We start from the raw sequence: 21,948 nt of genomic DNA, 5'->3' as shown, positions 1-21,948 counted from the left end.
AATCATCCTACCAATAACTAGAGAGCAGTCCTGAGCTGCTATCAACATCATTGGAGACCCTCTTTGATTGGACCTTACTGGACTTTATCTTACACTAACATTTTTAATGTTGTTCCCTTTATCGTGTATCTGTACACTGTGGATGGCTCGATTGTAATCATGCATTGTCGCATGCAACAAAAGCTTTTCACTGTTCCTCTACACATGACCATAAACTAAACTAAACAAAACGAAATTTCTCAGAAAACACAAAAAATGAGGACTGGAAAAGCTGGGTTAGAGTAAACATGTGTAAATGGGTGTAGGAAATATGGTTTAAGCTGGAATTGCTGTGACCATTTGCTATTTCTGCTGCATAACCAGGGCAGGCAGAAGAAAACCATGAAGGTTGAGCTGCCACAATTGGAAGCACTCTGATTTTGCAGCCTTTTTTAGGGGAACCAGAAAATGAAAGAGAACGACAAACTGAGATTTATTAGCATGGTGTGCAAGATGCATGGGTGACCTGACTTGCAGGCCTGCACATTCTGAAAGCTGGTATATCTGGTTGATCAGTACAAGTGCGTGAGAAAGTTGAACCGATGTATCGAATCAGATTGACCTGTTAATTGTTACAATGGTGCAGCTGCTGCCTCACACAGCCAGAGATCCGTGTTCGATCCTAACCTCGGGCGCAGTCTGTGTGGAGTTTGCACGTTCTCCCATTGACTGCATCGGTTTCCTCTAGACGCTCCAGTTTCCTCTCACATCTCAAAAAGTTATTTGGCCTCTGTAAATTAACCCTTCATTTGTAGGGAGTAGATGTGAAAGTGGGATAACATAGGATAACTATGAATAGGTGAACGATGGTCGGCATAGACTCGAGGGGCCAAGGGTCTGTTTCCATGCTCTATCTTTCAATTCAAATGAGGAGTGCTGACTGCAGATGATTACCTGTCACATGGTACTCGTTTTTAGTCATTTACCCCGTATGTGTCTGATTGATAGAGTAGATGCCAAGAGTATGTTTCACCTTATGGAATCTGGAATAGAGAAGTAACAGTTTCAGAACAGATGGTTGTCTGCTAAGATAGAGATGAAAAGGATTTTTATTTCAGAATTTGTTGAATCTTGGGAATTCTTTACCAGGGAGACCAGTGATCATTGAATGTATTGAAGGCTAAACTGGGCTTGGTTTTAGTTTTTTGTTTTTTGAGTGTTTTACAGGAAAGGGGAGCCAAGGTGAAGATCAGATCAACTATGATCTTGTTGAATGGTGGAACAGGCTTGAGACCGAGGAGCCTAGTACTGTTCTCCTTTCTTGATATTCTTGAGTCCATATTTACTTTTCAAAACTAAATTTGAAAATATTAAATAAATGAACAATAATAAATAGGATGTTAATTAACCTTTAATTGTTAGGTCGTGGTTTGATTTTTTTTTGTCAGAGGTGGAAGCGTGATGGTATTTTATTCTCCCTTACCCGCCCCCACCCCCCTCCCTTTTTCTCCCCTCCTCCCCTGTGTCCTACCTGGACCTCCTCCCACCAATTTACCCCCTCCTCCCCCTTACCCCTCCACCCCCCCTCCCCCAACTCTCCTGCTACTTTCCTCCCTCTGGTTTCATAATTCACAACTCTTCAATTCCATTTCACACCTTCTGCTTTTATTTCTGGCCTTTGTTCCAACCATCTGCCTATTATTAAATCCTCCTTTCCCGTGTCTACCTATTACCTGCCTCTACCCTCTTCCAGCTTTCTCCCCCACCATCCTCCCCCGCCCCTCTCTACAGTCAGTCTGAAGAAGGATCTTGACCAGAAAGGTCACCTATCCATGTTCTCCAGAGATGCTGCCTGCATCTCCTATCTGTTCTCCAGAGATGCTGCCTGCCCTGCTGAGTTACTCCAGCACTTTATGTCCATTATGGTATTTTATTATGTTTTGGTATTTTATTCTTTGAAAGCCTCATTGAAAGTGTGACTGTGGTATTTTCTTTAACCAGCTTGTGCTGTTCCCTGTGCTAAGGAGCAGGTGGAAGCTCTGCTTGGTTCCACCTTTTATTTCTCTGGAATAATTCAGCAACAAAATTGTAACAGGAGCTGGGGAATTTTTCGTTTTTTTTTCTTCATGGTCTCGTAGCAGGTTTCTTGAGCAACTCCTCACAATAGCACAGTAGAAATTGAGAGCTGTGGGAACACGGGCATTGGTGAAAACATTACATCCCTTTGTTCCATGTTACCCCCTTGCACCAGGCAGCATCTGGTGAGCCTTGTTTGTAACCTTGTAAATCGAGCAATATATCGTATCAACAAGAACCCAATTAGACTTTTGCCAACCAAGTTTCTTGACGGCAAGCTAGTGCCTGTTTAGGTGCTAATCTTGTAAACACAAAATGAAAAACGTAAGTTAAATTCCTCAGTGCTTGAAAGGTGATTCAAGAGTGGTGAACAAAATTGTGAAGCATTCTGGCAGGCAGTGGAGTGAATCTGTTTCTACTCGAAGTGAGGTTGGTGACCATATATGTAATGTAATTGGGGAAAATAATTGTTTTGTTTTCCTTTGACTTAGAGTGCATAATGGACTGCCTGGAAAGGCTGCAGAAGCAGATGCAGCTCAAAAAAGGAATAGCCCAAAAAAACAATTCCGTAGATGCCTAAAATTTGAATTAAAATTGCGCTGGGCAACATCTTGAGAGAAAATTGGAGTTGGGAAAAAAATGATTAGAATTGAAGTTCTAAGTTGTGGAGAAGGGTTGAGATGGGACCAAGGATCCTTCCGCTGACTGGTTAGCACGCAACCTGGGTTACACGTGACAATAAACTAAACAAACTCAAAACTCAAAGGGTACAGTGGATGGCAGGGAAAAAGTGAATGACAGAAGTGGTGAAGTTAGCTGAAGAAGTGTAATAAAACCTGGTAAATAACAATAATCATCTGATGGGACCTACAAGTAGCAGGCGAATAAGGAAATTGGAAACAACTAGAAGAGAGGGGAGGGGGGAAAGGTGGTGAATAGGCAAGGCAAGGCAAGGCAAGGCAACTTTATTTATATAGCACATTTCATACACCAGGCAGACTCAAAGTGCTTCACATAAAAACATGTCATACAATAAATGAAATAATAAAATGAAATAAAATAGAAGAACTAAAAGAAAAGAAATACTTAAAACGTGGGATACAAGATTGGGACAGATTATTGGAAATTGTTGAAATCACTGAGCAGTCCAAAAGGCTAGAGTCTCCCATGTTAGAAGATGAGGTGCTGTATCTTTATGAACATTGAAGGTTTGTTGGACTAGTGTGGAAGATTCAAGGTAGAAGAATTAAGTTGGAAGGGTAGAGAATTAAAGCGATCAGTAAATGGAATCATGGCTTAACCCTTGTTGACAAGATGTAGGTTGCCTTTTCTGCATTTGGTTGCTCCAATGTAGAAGAGACTACAATGATCAAAAGCAGTGTACTGACAAATTGGTACATTGATGCTTCGCCTGGGAAGAGTGTTTCACATCTGCAATGAAGAGAGGAGGTATGAGGGCCGGCATTCTCAGTTATTTCTACATGGACATGATTTGCCACAATATATGGGTAAAACACAGAATACAAATGACCTGCCTTTGGGGGTGGTGGAAAAAATCATCAGGAATCTCCAAAGGGAATTGGTAAGGCACTTGGGAGAAAATAACTTTGAGTAATGGGTGGGTGAATGAGCCTGACTGATTTCTCTATAAACAATGTAGGTTGATGGCTTTTAAAGGTTTTGGTTGGTGCTATAACTCAGTCGTAAAAGTCACACAGCATGACAACAGGCCCTTCCTTAGTGAGTCTGTGCTATCCATCAATCATCCATTTATACAAATCTGCATTAATCCCATTTTTTTATTTTTCCCACGTTCTCTTCAACTCCTCCCAGATTCTACCACTCAACTACACAAGGGACTATATACAATTGGCAATTAATCTGCCACTTTACTTTGGGATATGGGACGTAATTGGAGCAGCCAGAAGAAGCCCATGCAATCATAGGAAAACCATGCAGACTGCCTGCAAGCAAGATCTGAGTTTAGGAATGAATCTGCTAGAAGGTATTAGCGATAAAGAGACCTTTATTGTTTTCTCTGGAGTGTTGGGCACTGAGGGGAAACCTGATAGAAGTATATCAAATTTACGAGAGGCATAGATGAAGTAGACAGAGGGAAAATATCAAAGACAAGAGGGCAGAGGTTTACGAAGCGAGGGGAAAAGTTTAAAGGAGATATGCAGAGCATGTTTATTTACACAGAGGGTGGTGAGTGCCTGGAAGACACAGCCAGTAGGGGTGGTGGAGGCCAATATTGCAGTGGAATTTAAGGGGCTTTTGGATAGACACGTGGATATGTAGGGAATGGAGGGATTTGAATCACGTCCAGGCAAAGGAGCTAGTTTAACTTGGCATCATGTTTGGCACAGATATTGTGGGCTGAAGGGATTGTCTCTGTGCTGCGCTGTTCTGGGTGTTGCCATTGTAAGGCAGCAGCTTTACCACCTATTGTATGTTGGGAAGGTGGGAATAATTGCTCCAAGTTTCTGAGTTATTGTTTCCTTAAGCATTTAAGAATTATACTTTTGCCTCATTTGTGTTCTGGTATTTCTGAAGACTTTGCTTCAGCTTCTCTCTGTGGCATGACTGTAACATTACCTCCACAGAGTGAAATAACTCAGAATCTACCTATGGTTCTGTCAGACAAGATTCCTCAGGAATCCTGAGCTACTATTTACCTCATTGAAGTCCCACGGATCATCTTTGATCGAGCTTCACTGGACCTTATCTTGCACTAAACGTTATTCATGTAATTCATTTTATCATGCATCTGTATACTGTGGATGGCTCAATTGTAATCATGTATTGTTTTTTCCGCTGACTAGTAAGGTCATAAGTGATAGGAGCAGAATTAGACCATTTGGCCCATACTCTGCCGTTCAATCATGGCTGATCTATCGCTCCTAACCCCATTCTCCTGCCTTCTCCCCTTCACCCCTGATACCCGTACCAATCAAGAATCTTTCTATCTCTGCCTTAAAAATATCATGCAACAAAAGTTTTCCACTGGACCTCAGTGCACGTGACAATAAACTAAACTCAAACTCTTCAATATGTGCATTAGGGTTCGGGTCTGTCACTTTGTTTGTTACTTCTCAAACATAGGGAGTCTGATTTGGTTTAGTATGATTCGATTCAATTCAATCTAGTGTACAGCATATTTATTTTGTCAGGGATCCTCACTGCCAAATGGGGATACAACTGTACTTAAGTTGAGTAGAATAAAGTCCAGACAGGATATTGTCTTTTGTCTAATCATGTCTACAGTAATTATGGTGCTTTCAGATTGTAAAGAAAGTTCAAGTTACAGCTGTGGCTTAGTCATTATTTAAAACCTGAAATTAGTTTGTTTGTCTGGGTTTATGTTCCTAGTATTTGTTTTAAAACATATAAACATTCTCAAATATGTAATTTCTAACAGATATTAGAATTTCAATCTGAAAAATGTGCCTTAATCAGACACATATCTATTCCTAAGCCAATTTTGCCTGGCAACAACTGGATTGTTTAATCTTAGTATTGAGAATTTAGTCTCAACCTGTTAAAATACAGTACAATAGCCATGTGATAGCCCAGTAGCATAGGAGGATATTATAGCTCTGACATGATGTCTGGCTGTGAAGTCAACTTTAGTCATTGAAATTAAAAGCCAAATCTCCACTTTGATCAGACATAAACAGTTTTTATCCACGAGTAGTTGCTCTACTCAACAGCCAAAAATCTGTAGCCTCCCTTTGATCTGGTATTTTGTTGGTTCACATGCTTGATCAATGGTGTTTTATCATTAATGTTTTATTATTATTAATGTTTAGTGTTTTCTGAGTCATTCGTAACTGTCACTGTATGTCATGTTGTTACTTGTGGGCAGAGCACCAAGGCAAATTCCTTGTATGTGAATACTTGGCCAATAAACCTACTTGCTTGCTTGCTTGCTTACTTACTTACTTACTTACTTACTTACTTACTTACTTACTTACTTACTTACTTACTTACTTACTTACTTACTTACTTACTTACTTACTTACTTACTTACTTACTTACTTACTTACTTACTTACTTACTTACTTACTTACTTACTTACTTATATGTTTGCTGTTCAGGGGAATCAAAGGATCTCGAGACTGGTGAGCATGGAGTTGAGTTTGAAAATATGTAGGAAAGAACTGCAGATGCTGGTTTAAATCGAAGGTAGACACAAAATGCTGGAGTAACTGAGTGGGACAGGCAGCATCTCTGGAGAGAAGGAATGGGTGACGTTTCAGGTCGAGACCCTTCTTCAGACTGATGTCAAGGGAGTGGGCGGTACAGAGATAAAAAGTAGTCAGAGACAGTAAGGCTGGTGGGAAAACTGGGAAGGATGAAGGGATAGAGAGAGAGGGAAAGCAAGGGCTACTTGAAGTTAGAGAAGTCAATGTTCATACCGCTGGGGTGTAAGCTACCCAAGTGAAATATAAGGTGTTGCTCCTCCAATTTCTGCTGGGCCTCACTCTGACAATAGAGGAGACTCAGGACAGAAAGGTCAGATTGGGAATAGGAGGGGGAGTTAAAGTGTTGTGCAACCGGGAGATCAGGTAGGTTCTTCCAGAGATGCTGCCTGTCCCGCTGAGTTACTCCAGCATTTTGTGCCTACCTTTGAGTTTGACAATAGTCTGATGGAGCATGCTTGAGGAATCCTAGAGTTTAGTTTTATTTTTGTTCATTGTCACATGTACCGAGCTACAATGACAAGCTTTTGTTGCGTGCTAACCCGTCAGCGGAAAGACTATACATGATTACAATCGAGCCATCCACAGTGTACAGATACATGATGAAGGGAATAATGTTTAGTGCAAGATCAAGTCCAGTAAAGCCCAATTAAAAGTAGGCCTAGGGGTCCAATGAGGTAGATAGTAGCTCAGGACAGCTCTCTAGTTGTTTACAGGGTGGTTCACAGCTTGGAAGAAACTGTTCCTGTCTCTGGAGGTGTGTGTTTTCACACTTCTATACCTCTTGCCTGATGGAAGAGGGAGTGACCATCCTTAATTATGCTGGTGGCCTTGCCGAGGCAGCGTGAAGTGTAAATAAAGTCAGTGGAAGTAAGGTTGGTATGTGTGATGGTCTGGGCTGTGTACACAATTCTCTGAATTTTCTTACGGTCTTGCATGGACCTGTTCCCAAACCATGATGTGATGCACACCGATAAAATGATTTCAAGGGCATAACTGTAGAAGTTGGTGAGAGTTGTTGGGGACATGCCGAACGTCCGAACCCTTTTAAGGAAGTAGAGGTGTTGGTGTGCTTGCTTGGCCATTGCTTCAATATGGACAAGTTGCTGGTGATATTTATTCCTGGGAAATTAAAGCTTTCTACCATCTCTACTTCGATGCGGTCAATGGATAGCGGGGGAATAATAATAATAATAATAATAATAATAATAATAATAATAATAATAATAATAATAATAATAATAATAATAATAATAATAATAATAATAATAATAATATATTTTATTGTCATTGCACATCAGTGCAACGAGATTTAGTATGCAGCTTCCAACCGATGTCAAAAAAATAAAATAAATAAACAAACTATGCGACGTGACCATCTGGAGGAGACAGTCCAGGGGGGATGGGGGGCACTCAGCAGGGCCGGTTCAGAGCCGCTATAGCTCTGGGAATGAAGCTGTTTCTGAGTCTGGAGGTTCGGGCATATGTGTACTGCTTCGCTTCCTGAAGTCGATCACTATCTCCTTTGTCTTGCTGACATCAAGAGAAAGGTTGTTGACTTGATTCCAGGTCACAAGGTTCTCAATCTTCTTCCTGTACTCCGCCATGCAGTCAATGTTGTATAGGCACATATTCAGAGGCCAAGCTGCATCTCTTTCAATGAAACACACAAAAGAATGATGTTTGCACTAACCACCTGCAAAACAAAGGTGTGCTGTCAGATGAAGACATAAGAGACCGCAGATGCCATAATGTTGATCCCAAAAACAAACTGCTGGAGGAACTTAGATGGTCAGGCATCATTTGTGAAAAGAAATGGACATTCAACATTTCAGGATAGACATAAAAAGCTGGAATAACTCAGTGGGTCAGACAGTGGAGAAAAGGAACAGGTAGACCCTTCTTCAGACTATCTGCACTCTTCTTCACACTGAGGGAGGGCCCCAACTTGATACATCTACTGTCAATTTCTCACCACAGATGCTGCCTGAGCTGCTGAGTTCATCCAGCAGCTTCTTTCTTGTGAAAGGTCCTCTATCAACATATTTCTACCATCCAACAACATACCCTGATAGGAAGGGTCTGGAACAAAACTCTGGAAACTTTGGGCCACACTCTACAGCTTGGGAGTGACCTCTCAGTGAAGGCAGGAACTGATCATGAAATTCACCATCACCTTCTGTGTTCAAAGATCAATGGCAAAGGAAAGCCATAGCTTTGAAAAAGTACAACCAGTGTTGTTTCTGCAAATTCCTCTAGATTCATCTGCAGGGATGTTAAACCAAGATCAGTTGCCCCTTAGTCCTGCATTGAAACTCTAAATTTAAATTGTGCTTTCAGATGCATCTCAAATATTTCAGTATGTATGTTGGCCTTGAAAAGAAAAAGTAGTTTAGGTGTGAATGCAATTCCATGGTTTTCTTTAGAATCAGCCATTATGTTCCATGTGCGGACGTGGCGCCGATGGACGAGAAGCCGAAGCAAAGATGTCGAAGCCAAAGAACTGAATGGAAACGAGGCCGAAACGCCAATGAACCGAAAGAGTACGAAGACGAAACTCCAACTAACCGAAAGGATGGGACGCCTAAATGCAAACTAACTGAAAAGCTGCATCGCCTAAAAGCAAACTCACCGAATGGCTGCTCTGTCGAAATGCCACCTACCTGAAGACTGAAGAGTCTCGACCCGAAACGCCACCCATTCCTTCTCTCCAGAGATGCTGCCCGTTCAGCTCAGTTACTCCAGCATTTTGTGTCTATCTTTGGTGTGACAGTTGTCTCATTTCATCGGCTTCGTGTATTGCGTGCCAAGGAGAGACGCTGTACATGCCGCTTGCATCTATTCAAACAAGTGTGTTCAAATTGAAATCTCACATCTTTGCGAGGGAGGGATGGAATGGATATGACCACCGGCTAAAGCAAAGGCTGCTGGGACAGGGAAATAATGCCACAAGTTAATTAACCAGGTTCCCGAATGTAAGAACGATTTATACATGTAACATTTTTGATTTTAAATTAATGTAGCTCTGTTTTGATTTTTAATGCCGAGTTAAAACCCCGTCCCGTAGGAAGGGCTTGTGGCAGTTGGTGTCACAGTGCCTTCATTGTTGGTAGGTGCTGTATTTTCACACGGACCGCTGCCAGTTTTCTCAGCTTCCATAGCAGCTCTGCATAAGTGGGGAGAGAGAGAAGGGGGAAGAGAGAGAGAAGGGAGAGAGAGAGGGGGAGAGAAAGAAAAGGGGAGAGAAAGAGAAGGGGATAGAGAAGGGGGGATTGAGAGAGGGGAGAGAGGGGAAGAGTTCTAGGGGAGATAAGGAGAGAGTAGGTAAAGGATGAGAAGAGGGGAAGAAGGAGACTGTTCCTGGCTCAGAGCGAGGAACTCGCGGGAGGAGAAGGAGAGCTAGGAGAGAGAGATGGTGAGAAGAGGGGAGAGAAGGGGGAGACAGGAGTGTCGGGTTCATTTTCCCACACAAGCCATAGGTGACTGGGCAATCTGAACCCAAGCACCAAGTTGAAAGCTGCTGAAGGTGCGCATCCCTCGGGACAGCCCCCACTTTCCCAAGGCCACCTTCTGCGGGCTGCGGGTCGGGTGGAGCGGAGGTGTGGGACAATGGTCATCCCTCCACAGTGATGTGATGGACGCGGGGGTCAGGACCAATCGCTGACAAGTCTCGCCCCCGGCAACATCATGTCCGTTATTGGACTTTTCTGTTGAGCAGCATTTGGTTCGTTGGCTTGTCGGCGACGCAGCCTTTCGGGTAGGTGGCGTGTCGACAGAGCGGCCATTCGGTGAGTTTGCTTTTAGGCGATGCAGCTTTTCGGTTAGTTGGCTTTTAGGCGTCCCGCCCTTTCGGTTAGTTTGTATCCATCCTTTCGGTTAGTTGGCGTTTCGTCTTCGTACTCTTTCGGTTTTTTTGCGTTTCGGCCTCGTTCCCATTCGGTTCTTTGGCTTCGACTTCTCTGCTTCGGCTTCTCGTCCGTCGGCTCCGCGTCCGTGTACCATTATGTTCATACTCAGATTTTATTCATGATGTAAATAAAAATGATAATCCATATAGGTAAAGCATAATAGAATGATGTCCAAGTGGACGCTCAGCAAATCCAGTTATTCTATTTCACTTCATATGTTTCAGATTTCAGCTTTTTACACCCTGCAGTGTCACAAGAATGTGTTGTGGTGCAGATGGCAGCTTGCTGTGGTTTCTTCGAATGCTGCCTGTTCATGCCACATATATTCCACTGTTATGAGGCTATAGACCTGGTGTTATAAATACTTTGGATTTCATGCAGCATTGCACGGCGCAAGTGGAAGTTTAAAACTTGACAGACCCTTTGAGCATTGAGATAAAATGTCCTGGATAAATTACACAATGTGTAAACCCAGTCTTTGATAGGAATTTGAACCAGTTCCACTAGTAGTCAAGCAGGCCTTGGAATTTGTCGTTGATGTGGAGGCCAGTAAAACGTGTGTTTACAATGCAACTTGAGCATTGTGTGCCAGACTTGAAAACCAGCAGCAGCTGGACAGTCTTTTCAAAAAGTCTGAAAAGTGGAATTGCTCTGGTGTGAAGTCTACCCACCAACTTGTGGACTTTGGAATTTTCTAAAACATTGTGAATTTTCAGAATCAGTGGGAAGAAGGGTCTTCCAATTGACCCAAAATGGTATCAGTCCATTCCCTCTGCAGATGCTGCTTGACCCACTGTGCTACTCTTTTGTTTTGGTTTGCAATTTTCTGTTCTAGAACGTACAAACTCCACACAGACAGCACCCGTAGTCAGGATCTGACCCGTTTCTCTGGCGCTGTAAGGCAGTAACTCTACCACTGTGCCACTGCCATCTTACAAGCATCTCACTGTATCTCTGTACATGTGACAATGAAGAAACCATTGAACCCCAACGCTAATGTATCCCAGGCCACAAATGGTCTCTCCCCTTCCCGTTTTGTGCAGTGGAAGCTTCTGCACTTCATCCACCACTTTAATTCTGTCATTCTTCATTTCTCCCATATTAAAGTGCCATCCAAGATGTTAACAGCTGCAGCCCACCTGCAGTTCGTCTGTTTTTTTTCTTTCTTTTTGTTCCTTTGTCATGTTTTAGTTAATTTTGTTTTATTAAGTTGTGTATGTGTGTGGGTGGGGTGGGAGAAACATGTTTTGGTCTCTTCCTTCGGGGGATGCTACTTTTTTTCGGTCGTATTCCCCGTCCCCGTCTCCGTCGAGGCCTAATGGCGGCCTCGGAGCTGTGGCGGTGGTAGCGGCGGCGGCGGCAGCGGAGACCCGACTTGGCCTCGGAGCTGTGGCGGCGGCAGTGGCAGCGGAGACCCGACTCGGCCCCGGAGCTGTGGCGGCGGCAGCGGCAGCGGAGACCCGACTCGGCCCCGGAGCTGTAGCGGCGGCGGCAGCGGCAGCGGAGACCCGACTCGGCCCCGGAGCTGTGGCGGCGGCAGCGGCAGCGGAGACCCGACTCGGCCTCAGAGCTGTGGCGGCGGCGGCAGCGGCAGCGGCAACGGAGACCCGACTCGGCCTCGGAGCTGTGGCGGCGGCAGCGACCACCCATGGAGTTTGAACCGGCCCGTTCGCGGAGCACGGTTGAGCCGCGGGATTTACCATCACCCGGTGGGGTCACAACATCTGGAGCCTGGATCGCCTCGGCGCAGAGGGAGAACAAAGAGGGAAGAGACAGAGACTTTAAGATTTTGCCTTCCACCACAGTGAGGAGGTGTTTGGTGAACTCATTGTGGTGGATGTTAAATTTGTGTTGATTGTGTGTTTTTGTCATTTTTTATTATATGTATGACTGCAGGGAAACAAAATTTCGTTCAGACCGAAAGGTCTGAATGACAATAAAGGAATTTAATCTAATTTAATCTAATCAACTCCCTTTCCGATTTGCTGCCATTCACTTTTGTCCATCCATCATTTCATCTCCAAGCAATGGTCTTGGTTTAGTCCTGCTTGTCGCTGAAGTAATTCCAGATGCTACATACTATAGGTAGGAATTTCTCTGCTTTCATTGGCGACCACCTGCATGCATTGTCCGGATCATTTCCAAAAGTCAGTTGAAAGTATCATTGATGAGGCTGAAACAGAAACCTAACTGCTCACATGTGCTCACTGGTGACATGTGGTCCCAACCCACGTTGGCTCACATTTGGCAGAGTGGAGCTTGCTGATATTTATACGATATGATACAATAAATCTTTATTCATCCCCGGAGGGAAATTGGTCTGCATACATTCCAGGTCTGGAACCATCCGGAGCCAAGGGACAAATCTCCATGCCCCTGAGCCTCAAATAAAATAATTGCATATTGTTTGCAGGTCAAAACAACCTCCGTTGACAAAACTTCTCTGGAAGTATTTGCAAAGCCAAACCTGCAATGTTGTTTCTTGTCAATGCTTTCAGTAAAAATGGAAAAATGAAACACTGAAATATAATAATTCTCCCCACACTTAAAAATATGAATAAGTAAAATAGCGAATGATTTAAAAAGTGTAATACTTCATCGTTATCTTTTGTCTTTATAAATATATAATCATCACTCATATGAGAGGGGCTGGATCCGGTGGCAACGCTAACCGAATGGAGGATTTCAATGTAGATTCCTAGCATAGGTAAGCAAGTGTGTGCCCCAATACAAGAGTCCATGCTAGCTTCTCCCTCTTGGTGGTGGAAAGAAGCCAGGAAATGATTTATGGAGTTAGCTAGAAAAATTGGAAGGCTTCTGAAGGCACTCACCATGTTGGGCTGCATCTGTAGAAAGAAGCAGTTAATGTTTCATATCCTGGACACTTTGGTGTTCTGTTTAGGTTTCAGGTTTAAGTTTATTATGGTCACATGTACTGAGGTACGGTGAAAAGCTTTGTTTTGTATGCTATCTAAACAGATCAGATATACTATACCTAAATACTATAAAGTCAAGCTCAACTACAATAGATAGAGCAAAGGAAATGATACGGAGTGCAGAAGATAGTTCTTAGCATTGTAGCACATTGTCATGCATCTGTTCCATAGACGAAGTAAGACCTGAAACATCACCACTTTCTCTTACCACAGATGCTGACTGATTTGCTGAGTTTCCAGCATTTACAATTATATTTCACTGGAACCCCTCTATTTCCCCAGAGATCTGGAAACTTGCTGACACTTACGTCGTTCCATGCAAAAGGCAGTGGACAGAGTTGTCCAATAAAAATGTTACACCACTGTTCAAACACGTCACGCTGCCCCCTTATGAGATAGATCATGAAGTCAAGAATCTGGAGCAAAAAATAAACTGCTGGAAGAACTCAGTGTCATCTTGCTTGATCAACTGAGTTCTTCCAGCAGTTTTATCTTTTCTGAGGTGAAGGATGACTTCCTTCCACTTTAGTTGCCTGGGTTGTGAGGTGGCTGATAAGGCTAATTTATAGGACTCACTGCCTCAGATGGGGAAGAGGTACATGATGCAGTGGATAGTGGATAGATTTGGAGGTGGTATGATCCTTCTGTTTTACATGCCAATCTTTCATGTGCAACATGTGATTATACGAATTGGATGCATCCCTGTGTCAGGGGAAACAACCTGTTTTTTCCCCCTCATTTTAGTTTGGCTGCTAAATGCAGCTTGTGTCATTGTCTTCCTTATGTGAATTGCTTGGATAAATGAGGTGTTAGGCATTATATCACCAAATTCAACAGGATTTACAATGCAAATATGGTTGTGCATATTTTTGCACAAGCAGCATCTATTTATGTACCATTGTAAAGTCAAAACCATGGGAAATCTAAAATGGGTGGGGTATACTTTTTAAGATTAGTGAGCAAATCTCTGAACATAATGTGGGCAAATGTATATGTTATGTTACATGTTTTTATCGAGTATCTGAACAGTGCAGGAGGCTCTGAGTGAAGTCAGCATGGTTTCGGAAAAAGGCTTGAATTTATTGAATTTCTTTGAGGAGGTAGCTGAGTACACTTTGGAGAACTGTCCTGGGGACATACTTTCATTGGAATGCTGGAAGTTGTTTTCACATTGCAAAATTTGCGGAAGATTACAATTATTGAATAATGGCTTTAATTGGAAGCATTTATTTGCTTTGAAAGAAATCAAATTATCCATGACTTCATCTGAAAATGTTAGTGAGAAAGAGCCTCTTTTAGTTTGGATGGAAAATAGTTAAATTAATGGATCATCCATGTTATGTAATGTTAGATTTGGAAGAGTAGATTATTAGACACAAGGAACTGTGGATGCTGGTTCATAATTAAAAAGATACAAAGCACTGAGTAGCTTTTGTTCAAGCGCTTTTGATTGCAACATGCGCCTTAATTGAGTTCAACAAAGAAACTGACAAGTTACTAAAGATGTTATAGGTTTGGATCCTTCTTCAGACTAATTGACATAAAATTAACCTGGTTAGTTTAGTTTAGTTTATTGTCACATGTACTGAGATACACCGAAAAGTGAAAAACGTCACCTATCCATGTCTACCAGAGATGCTGCTTGACCTGCTGAGTTACTTCAGCATTTTTTTTTAAGGACTAGATTATTGGGGGACAGAATATGTAGTTCAAAGAGAAAATAAGTAGAAATTGCAGTGTTTAATGTTGTTCAAGTATTTTTAGAAGTCCGGTTCGCATTATTTAAAAAAATTGACTGTGGTATATGTTTATCGGCGACCCATATGGAAAACACACGCATGGTGAAATCCAACGTTATTCCATTAAGTACACAGGAACATTCCAACAGCCAGCTGCTCGCGTCTGGCTTAACTGACTAGAGTGCCGAGCGAGAGAGAGTTTTGGTGTAGTACCATAATACCATGTAAAGGGTGGCATGCACATATGTGTGATGAAGGTAATAAATGGCATAAATTAATAAGGGTTAATCTACAGTATACTTGTATATTTCTGATGACCATTGTTATTTTGGTAGTTACAAGAGTAAAGATTGTCAGATCTGTGTCATGATCTGATAACAATAAATGTACATTTAACACCACTGAATACTGTAATAACGTGCTGTCTTTTATACTGCCATTTTGTTATCTCTCCCAAACATGTGCCACCCGTTTCTTTTTTTAAAACGTTTTATTACCTTTGTAACTGAGTGCAACATTCGGTGTCTTACAATTCACCATTGGTTACCATGACAAAGATGACCCACAAAATGACGCAGGCAAATTAAACAGATCAGCATGGAAAATTGGATGACAAAGATTCCCAAAGAACTACTAAACTTTTCTGTAATAGGTGAGAGTCCTTCCGATGGCAGAGAAACTCTGAAAATGTCACAATTTTCCCTTGTATAGATTTAATTGATTCACTGGGGAACCTTGTCCAGATAACATTTATTTTTCTCCTTCCCTGACAACTTCACTTGATTTCAGGCCGTATACTGAAGGACATGCATAAATAAAATGATGAAGTTGCTTCAGTGGCACTATTCAGCAGCTTACAGATTCCACGTATATATTTAGCTCCTTCAAAAATATTCCATCTGTATATTGTTTAATCCAGATGGGAGCCAAAACTAACCCATTATCGCTCTTGGTCATATTTGGCAACATTTTGGCATTCGGCATTGCAATGTTTGGATTTGTGATAAAAAGAACATATGTAAGCTTTGCAATCTGTAATTAGAGAATCTGAACATTGAGTGGCACTATTATCCTTGTTACACAATTTGCCATAATTTCATAAAATATTTTAATGATCAGCTATTTCGGCAGTTCTAAAATTAAGACTTTAACTAACCAAATTTAAAGTAGAAATAACAATTGCATTATCATAATTTGGGGGCAAATTATTCTATGTGCTATTTTGACATGTTTTGTTAATGTGTGCGTTTGACCTTGGTGTTTCTGCAAAGCCAAGTCCCAAATGCAAATGTGCCTCAAGAGAAACAACTAGGTCTGCCTGGAGAAATGGTGGAAGCAGATATGATTGCAACTTTTAGGCTGCATTTAGACAGACACAAGAACAGGCAGGGGATGTGGGGAAATAGACCATATTCAAGTAGATGGGCTTAATTATCAATAAGGCAGCAACTCTACAGCTGCACCACTGTGCCGGAAATTCTGAACATTCTGTAAATTTTGTGATGAGTATTGCCTTGGCATCTACTACTAACTTGGTTACATCTTAATGCAATTGATGTACTTTGGAAGGGCATATAAGCAAAACACATACACAGAAAGGGATAGAACCCTGAAGAGTGTTGATGAACAGAGCAATCACTGGGTATAAGTTTATAAATCTCTGAAAGCACCAGCATGGATAGTGGGTAGCAAACAAGGCACATTTGATGCTTGCCTTCATCAGTCATGGCATCATGTTACAACTTTATAAAACATTGTATAGGGCACAACTGGAATATTGCATGCCGTTCTGATCACAATACTATAGTAAAGATCTGATTGTGCTGGAGAGCGTGTGGAAGAGATTCAACAGGATGTTGTCTATCATGGAATATTATTCGGCCCAAAGGAGAGGTTGCAAAGACCGGGTTTCATTTCTTTGGAGTGCTGAAGACAGTGGGGTGACTTGATAGAGATTGTACAAAATAAAGTGGTGAATAAGAGTCTTTCTTCCCATGTGGAGTGACAAAAACAAGAGTTAGGAGTTTAGATGGCATCTGAGGGCTATTTTTTTCACCCACACAGTGGGTAGTTGGAGTCTGGAATGCACTGACTGAGGAGGTGGTAGGAGCAGATAGTCTTACCACATTTAATAATTATCTAGACCAGTATTAAAGTCGCCAAGACATTAAGGCATGAACCTTATGTTGGATTAATGTAGTGTACAATGGAAGACATGAACATGGTGAACCAAAGGGCCTGTTACTGTGTTGGAGTTATTAATGCTGATTTGATCTTTCGACCTGCAATGCTGAATTTTGTGATTGGACATATACTGGGTGGCACATTAGCTGTACGAATTAGTAATTTTTAAAGTAAATTATAATTACGAATCCTGAAATATTTATGTCACCTTCCTGTCATATAATTATATAATTTGATTGATGTATTGATTGAGGGTGGCACAGCGGTAGTGTTGCTGCTTTACAGCGCCAGAGACTACGGGTGCCAATTTGTACCTTCCCCCCGTGGGTTTTTTCCGGTTGCTCCTGTTTTCTCCCACAATCCAAAGTTGTATAGGTTTGTAGGTTAATTGCCTTCTCTATATTGTCCCAGTGTGTAGGATGTAGCATCTACATCCTCCCCCTTGGTCAGATACTCCGCCACTTCAATCTGGACTTCCACTGTTACGCTGATGACACCCAGATTTACCTTGGCACCAAATCCCCCCACAACCCCCCCCTCTCCCATATCAACTCCTGTTTGTCAGCTATAAAAACCTGGATGCAACATAATTTCCTCAAACTCAACAGCGATAAGACAGAATTCCTCCTCATAAGCTCCAAAGCCACACTCAGCAAAATCAATAACCCCACTCTCACCATCGACGGCACCACTGTCTCCCCATCTCCCCAGGCCCGCAACCTTGGCGTGATCTTTGATTCCACCCTCTCGCTTGAGCCTCACATCCGCCATGTCATTAAAACCTCCTTCTTTCATCTCCGCAACATCGCCAAACTCAGACCCTCTCTCACACCGCCTGCTGCTGAAAGACTCATCCATGCCTTCATCTCCTCCCGACTGGACTATTGCAACTCACTTCTCCTTGGCATCAGCTCCACCTACATCAACCGACTCCAACTGGTCCAGAACGCAGCCGCCCGACTCATCACCCACACCAAATCCTGGCATCACATCACTCCAGTCCTCAAAAAACTTCACTGGCTTCCCATCTCCCACCGGATCACCTACAAAATCCTGGTCCTCACCTACAAAGCCCTCCACCATCTGGCCCCCCCATATCTCACTGACCTCCTCTCCCCCTACCAACCCTCACGGTCCCTCAGATCCACATCAGCCAGTCTCCTCTCCATCCACAAGTCCAACCTCCGCAGTTTTGGGGACAGAGCCTTCTCCAGGGCAGCTCCCAGGCTCTGGAACTCCCTCCCCCAACTGATCCGCAATTCCGTGTCCCTCACCATCTTCCAGTCCCGCCTCAAGACCCATCTCTTCACCTCTGCCTATCCTTAGCCCCACGTCCCCGTCCCTTTTCATCTGTGCATTAATTGCCTCATACTGTGTTTTGTATTGAATTCTGTCTTTACTTTGTGTACTAGTCATGTCTCTACTATTTATTTCATTCCCCTTACATGTTTTTCCTCTACATGCTCAATTTTTGTAAGGTGTCCTTGAGACTCTTGAAAGGTGCCCATAAATAAAATTTATTATTATTATTATAATGTATGGGTGATCATTAGTCGGCACAGACTCGGCGGGCCAAAGGGCCTGTTTCCATGCTGTACCTCTAAACTAAACTACTGAATAGGAGTTTATAACAAGAGCAACTCGGCAGCCTTCCCATGAAATGTTTATGTATTGTTGTCACTAATGGACATTATCTCTGTTCAGGGACAGCTGCAGTGGCAGTGGCAGGCTTGCTGTCAGCTCTACGTATCACCAAGAATAAGCTGTCAGATCACACATTACTGTTTCAAGGAGCTGGAGAGGTTAGTGAGCAAAACAACTATCAACAACTGTATTAACTCTTCGCAGATTATTGTGAATATTGCTGCTTTTAAAAATTGAAGTGGGCACCATTTTAATTTTGGGAACATGTTGGTATCTAGCAGTAACCCATTACACAAAGTTTACTGGATAGGCACAAATTGCTGGAGTAACTCTGCAGGACAGGCTGCATCTTTCAAATGTTACCTGTCCCGCTGAGTTACTCCAGCATTTTGTGTCTATCTTCGGTGTAAACCCGCATCTGCAGTTTCTTCCTACACAAAGTTTCCAGGACCAGTATCTCTATTTCAAATCCTCCTTTTTAATCTGCTGGATGATGCTGAACTGAAATGCCGATCATGAAATGCAAATCACTGAGTCTGTTGCTTTTCAATGGCTCTTATCTCCTTTTGACATAGCAGGAGCCATTTGGCCCAATGAGCATGCCAGCACAGTCCAATCAGTCCCATTCCCACTTATTTCTCTATAACCCATTTTCTGATTCATGCCTATAAAGTCCACTTGAATTTTCCTGGGAATCACTTACAGTTGGGTTATTTAATAGCAGCCAATTAGCCTGACATCCAGCATCTCTGGATGTGGCACGAACTGAAAAAAACGGATGCAATTCAGAGCGGACATTCATGATTATAGGCAGCATCCTCGATCAGGATTAAACCCGTGTTGGTGAAACTATGTGACCGAAGCACCAACTGCTATACTACAGTGTCAATCTGAATCTGTGGTTATATAGAGTATCTTGTATTAATATTGATAGTCTATCCCAAGACTTCCACCTTAGATGACTTACTTTAGTTTAGTTCAGAGTTACAGCGCGGAAACAAGCCCTTCAGCTCACCGAGTCCGCACCGACCAGTGATCCCCGCACATTAACACTATCCTACATATACTAGGTCCAATTTACACTTACACCAAACCAATTTACCTGTACGACTTTGGAGTGTGGGAGGAAACCGAAGAGCTGATGCCAAGGAGAAGTGAGTTGCAATAGTCCAGTCGGTCACGGGGAGAACGTACAAACTCCGTACAGACAGCACCAGTAGTCAGGATCGAACCCGGGTCACCGGTGCTGTAAGGCAGCAACTCTATTGCTGCGCTACCATTGCGACCTAAGACTATGGATGTTATTATATGTTAAGATCTTTACAAAACTACAAAAATGGCAACGTGCATTTTGATTGCCTTGAGGCTTTCATGGTTTTGGTGATAGAAATGTAATTTAGATGCATTATTGTAACCATGATCTACCATTTCAACAATGCCATAATCTAGAGTTATCTAGTAGCAATAAAACATTTCTCTTCTGTAAAATAACTAAAGATCAGAGAATTGACTCGCGCTGCTCCTGGACACCAGCATCTGAAGGTCTGGAGATGAGGTTATTGTACCAATTTGGCATCACTCCATCAGTACAGTGAAATTATTTCATCATAATTTCAGCCTGTGGGCAGAACGGTGACGCAGCAATAGAGTTGCTGCCTTACAGCAACAGAGACCTGGGTTCGATCCTGGACGGAGTTTGTACGTTCTCCAAGTGGCCAAGTGGGATTTCTCCGGGTGTTCTGGTTTCCTCCTACACTCCAAAGACCAACAAGTTTGCAGGTTACTTGGCTTTGGTCAAATTACAAAATGTCCCTCGTGTGTGTAGGATAGTGCTAGGGTTGATCACTGGTCAGTGTGGACTCGGTAGGCCGAAGGGCCTGTTTCTGCGCTGTGTCTCTAAAGCCTAAAGTCATTATATTTTACTAATTTGATGTTCAGAAAATGACCTAAAAGATTATAAGGTAGACAAAAGTGCTGGAGAAACTCAGCGGGTGCAGCAGCATCTATGGAGCGAAGGAAATAGGCAACGTTTCGGGCCGAAACCCTTCTTCAGAAGTTGTTTTCAATCTTGTTAAATCTGGTACTTTTGTTTTGTCTTGGCTCCTAACTTAGGCCGCCCTAGGAATAGCACAACTTTCCGTGTTGGCCATGGAGAAAGAAGGGACGACTCGACAACAGGCTGCATGTAAAATCTGGTTGGTTGACTCCAAAGGCCTCATTGTCAAGGTAAATGTAAAACCTTAAAGCAAGCACCTTGGGTGTGGGAAGGGAAAATATTATTGGATGTTGGTGCTTCCATGCCTCATACGCATTGTATATTGAATGAGGTTTGGTATAGTTGCTGGATGTTAAAAAGATTGATGATTATGTTGGCATTCACCTCACGAATAACCAGTTTTTGGATATGTTCTCTCATTCCATTAACAACAGAAATATCAGGCTACGTCAGGATTTTATCGGGATGCATAACAGTGTGGGTTGGGAACAGCTCCACCCAAGACCACAGAGAATTGTAGATGCAGCCCAGACCATCACACAAACCAACCTCCCTTCCGCGCCAAGGCCAGCGGCATAATCACATACGAGTCGCATTCCGGCCACTCCCTTTTCTCCCCTCTCCCATCGGGCAAAAGCTATATAAGTGTGAAAATGCACAGATTCAGGGACAGTTTCTTCCCAGCTGTTATCAGGCAATTGAACCATCCTACCAACAACAAGCGAGCAGTCCTGAACTACTATGCACCTCATTGGAGACCCTCGGAGTATCTTTGACCGGACTTTACTGGCTTTATCTTGCAGTAAATGTTATTCATGACATTCCCTTTATCACGTTTCTGTTCACTGTGAATGGCTCAGTTGTAATCATGTATTGTCTTCGTGCTGACTGGTTAGCACACAACAAAAACTTTTCACTGTACCTCGGTACACGTGCCAATAAACAAAATGAGTTAACATGTAGGCATTGTCAGTAGGGGGCGCTGCTCTGGCAGCAGCCATGTCATGCAGCTCGTCAGTTTTTCAACCTTTTTTTATTTTTTCAGTATGTTTTAAAGTCTGTATTTAATGTTTCTTTGTGTGTTTTATGTGGGGGGTGGTGTGGGGGGGGTAAGGGGGAAACCGCTTCGGTCGCCTCCTCCATGGAGAGGCGAGTTTTTCCAGGTCGCCTCCCCCGTGGCCTAACATCAAGGATCGACGCGGCCTTTCCCGGAAACGCGCCCGGGGCTTCAGCGGCGGGCGCAGCGTGGACTCTCGGCATGGAGCGGGTGAGCCCTCGCTG

The 21,948-nt window shown here is 42.8% G+C and overlaps 1 protein-coding gene across 1 annotated transcript in view; it reads left to right on the top strand.

Annotated features, from left to right (window-relative positions):
• LOC116973185 (NADP-dependent malic enzyme-like) overlaps positions 1 to 21,948 on the top strand; it is a 371,473-nt gene that overhangs the window by 264,612 nt on the left and 84,913 nt on the right. The window contains exons 8-9 of the mRNA XM_033021003.1: positions 18,732 to 18,829; positions 20,784 to 20,897. Coding sequence (XP_032876894.1) covers positions 18,732 to 18,829; positions 20,784 to 20,897 — 212 coding nt within the window. The remainder of the gene's footprint in view (positions 1 to 18,731; positions 18,830 to 20,783; positions 20,898 to 21,948) is intronic.

This window comes from Amblyraja radiata, chromosome 5 (assembly GCF_010909765.2).
Source record: "Amblyraja radiata isolate CabotCenter1 chromosome 5, sAmbRad1.1.pri, whole genome shotgun sequence".
Taxonomy (NCBI): domain Eukaryota; kingdom Metazoa; phylum Chordata; class Chondrichthyes; order Rajiformes; family Rajidae; genus Amblyraja; species Amblyraja radiata.
The sequence above is the reverse complement of the archived record's forward strand: the minus strand, read 5'-3'. Positions and strand labels throughout refer to the sequence as shown.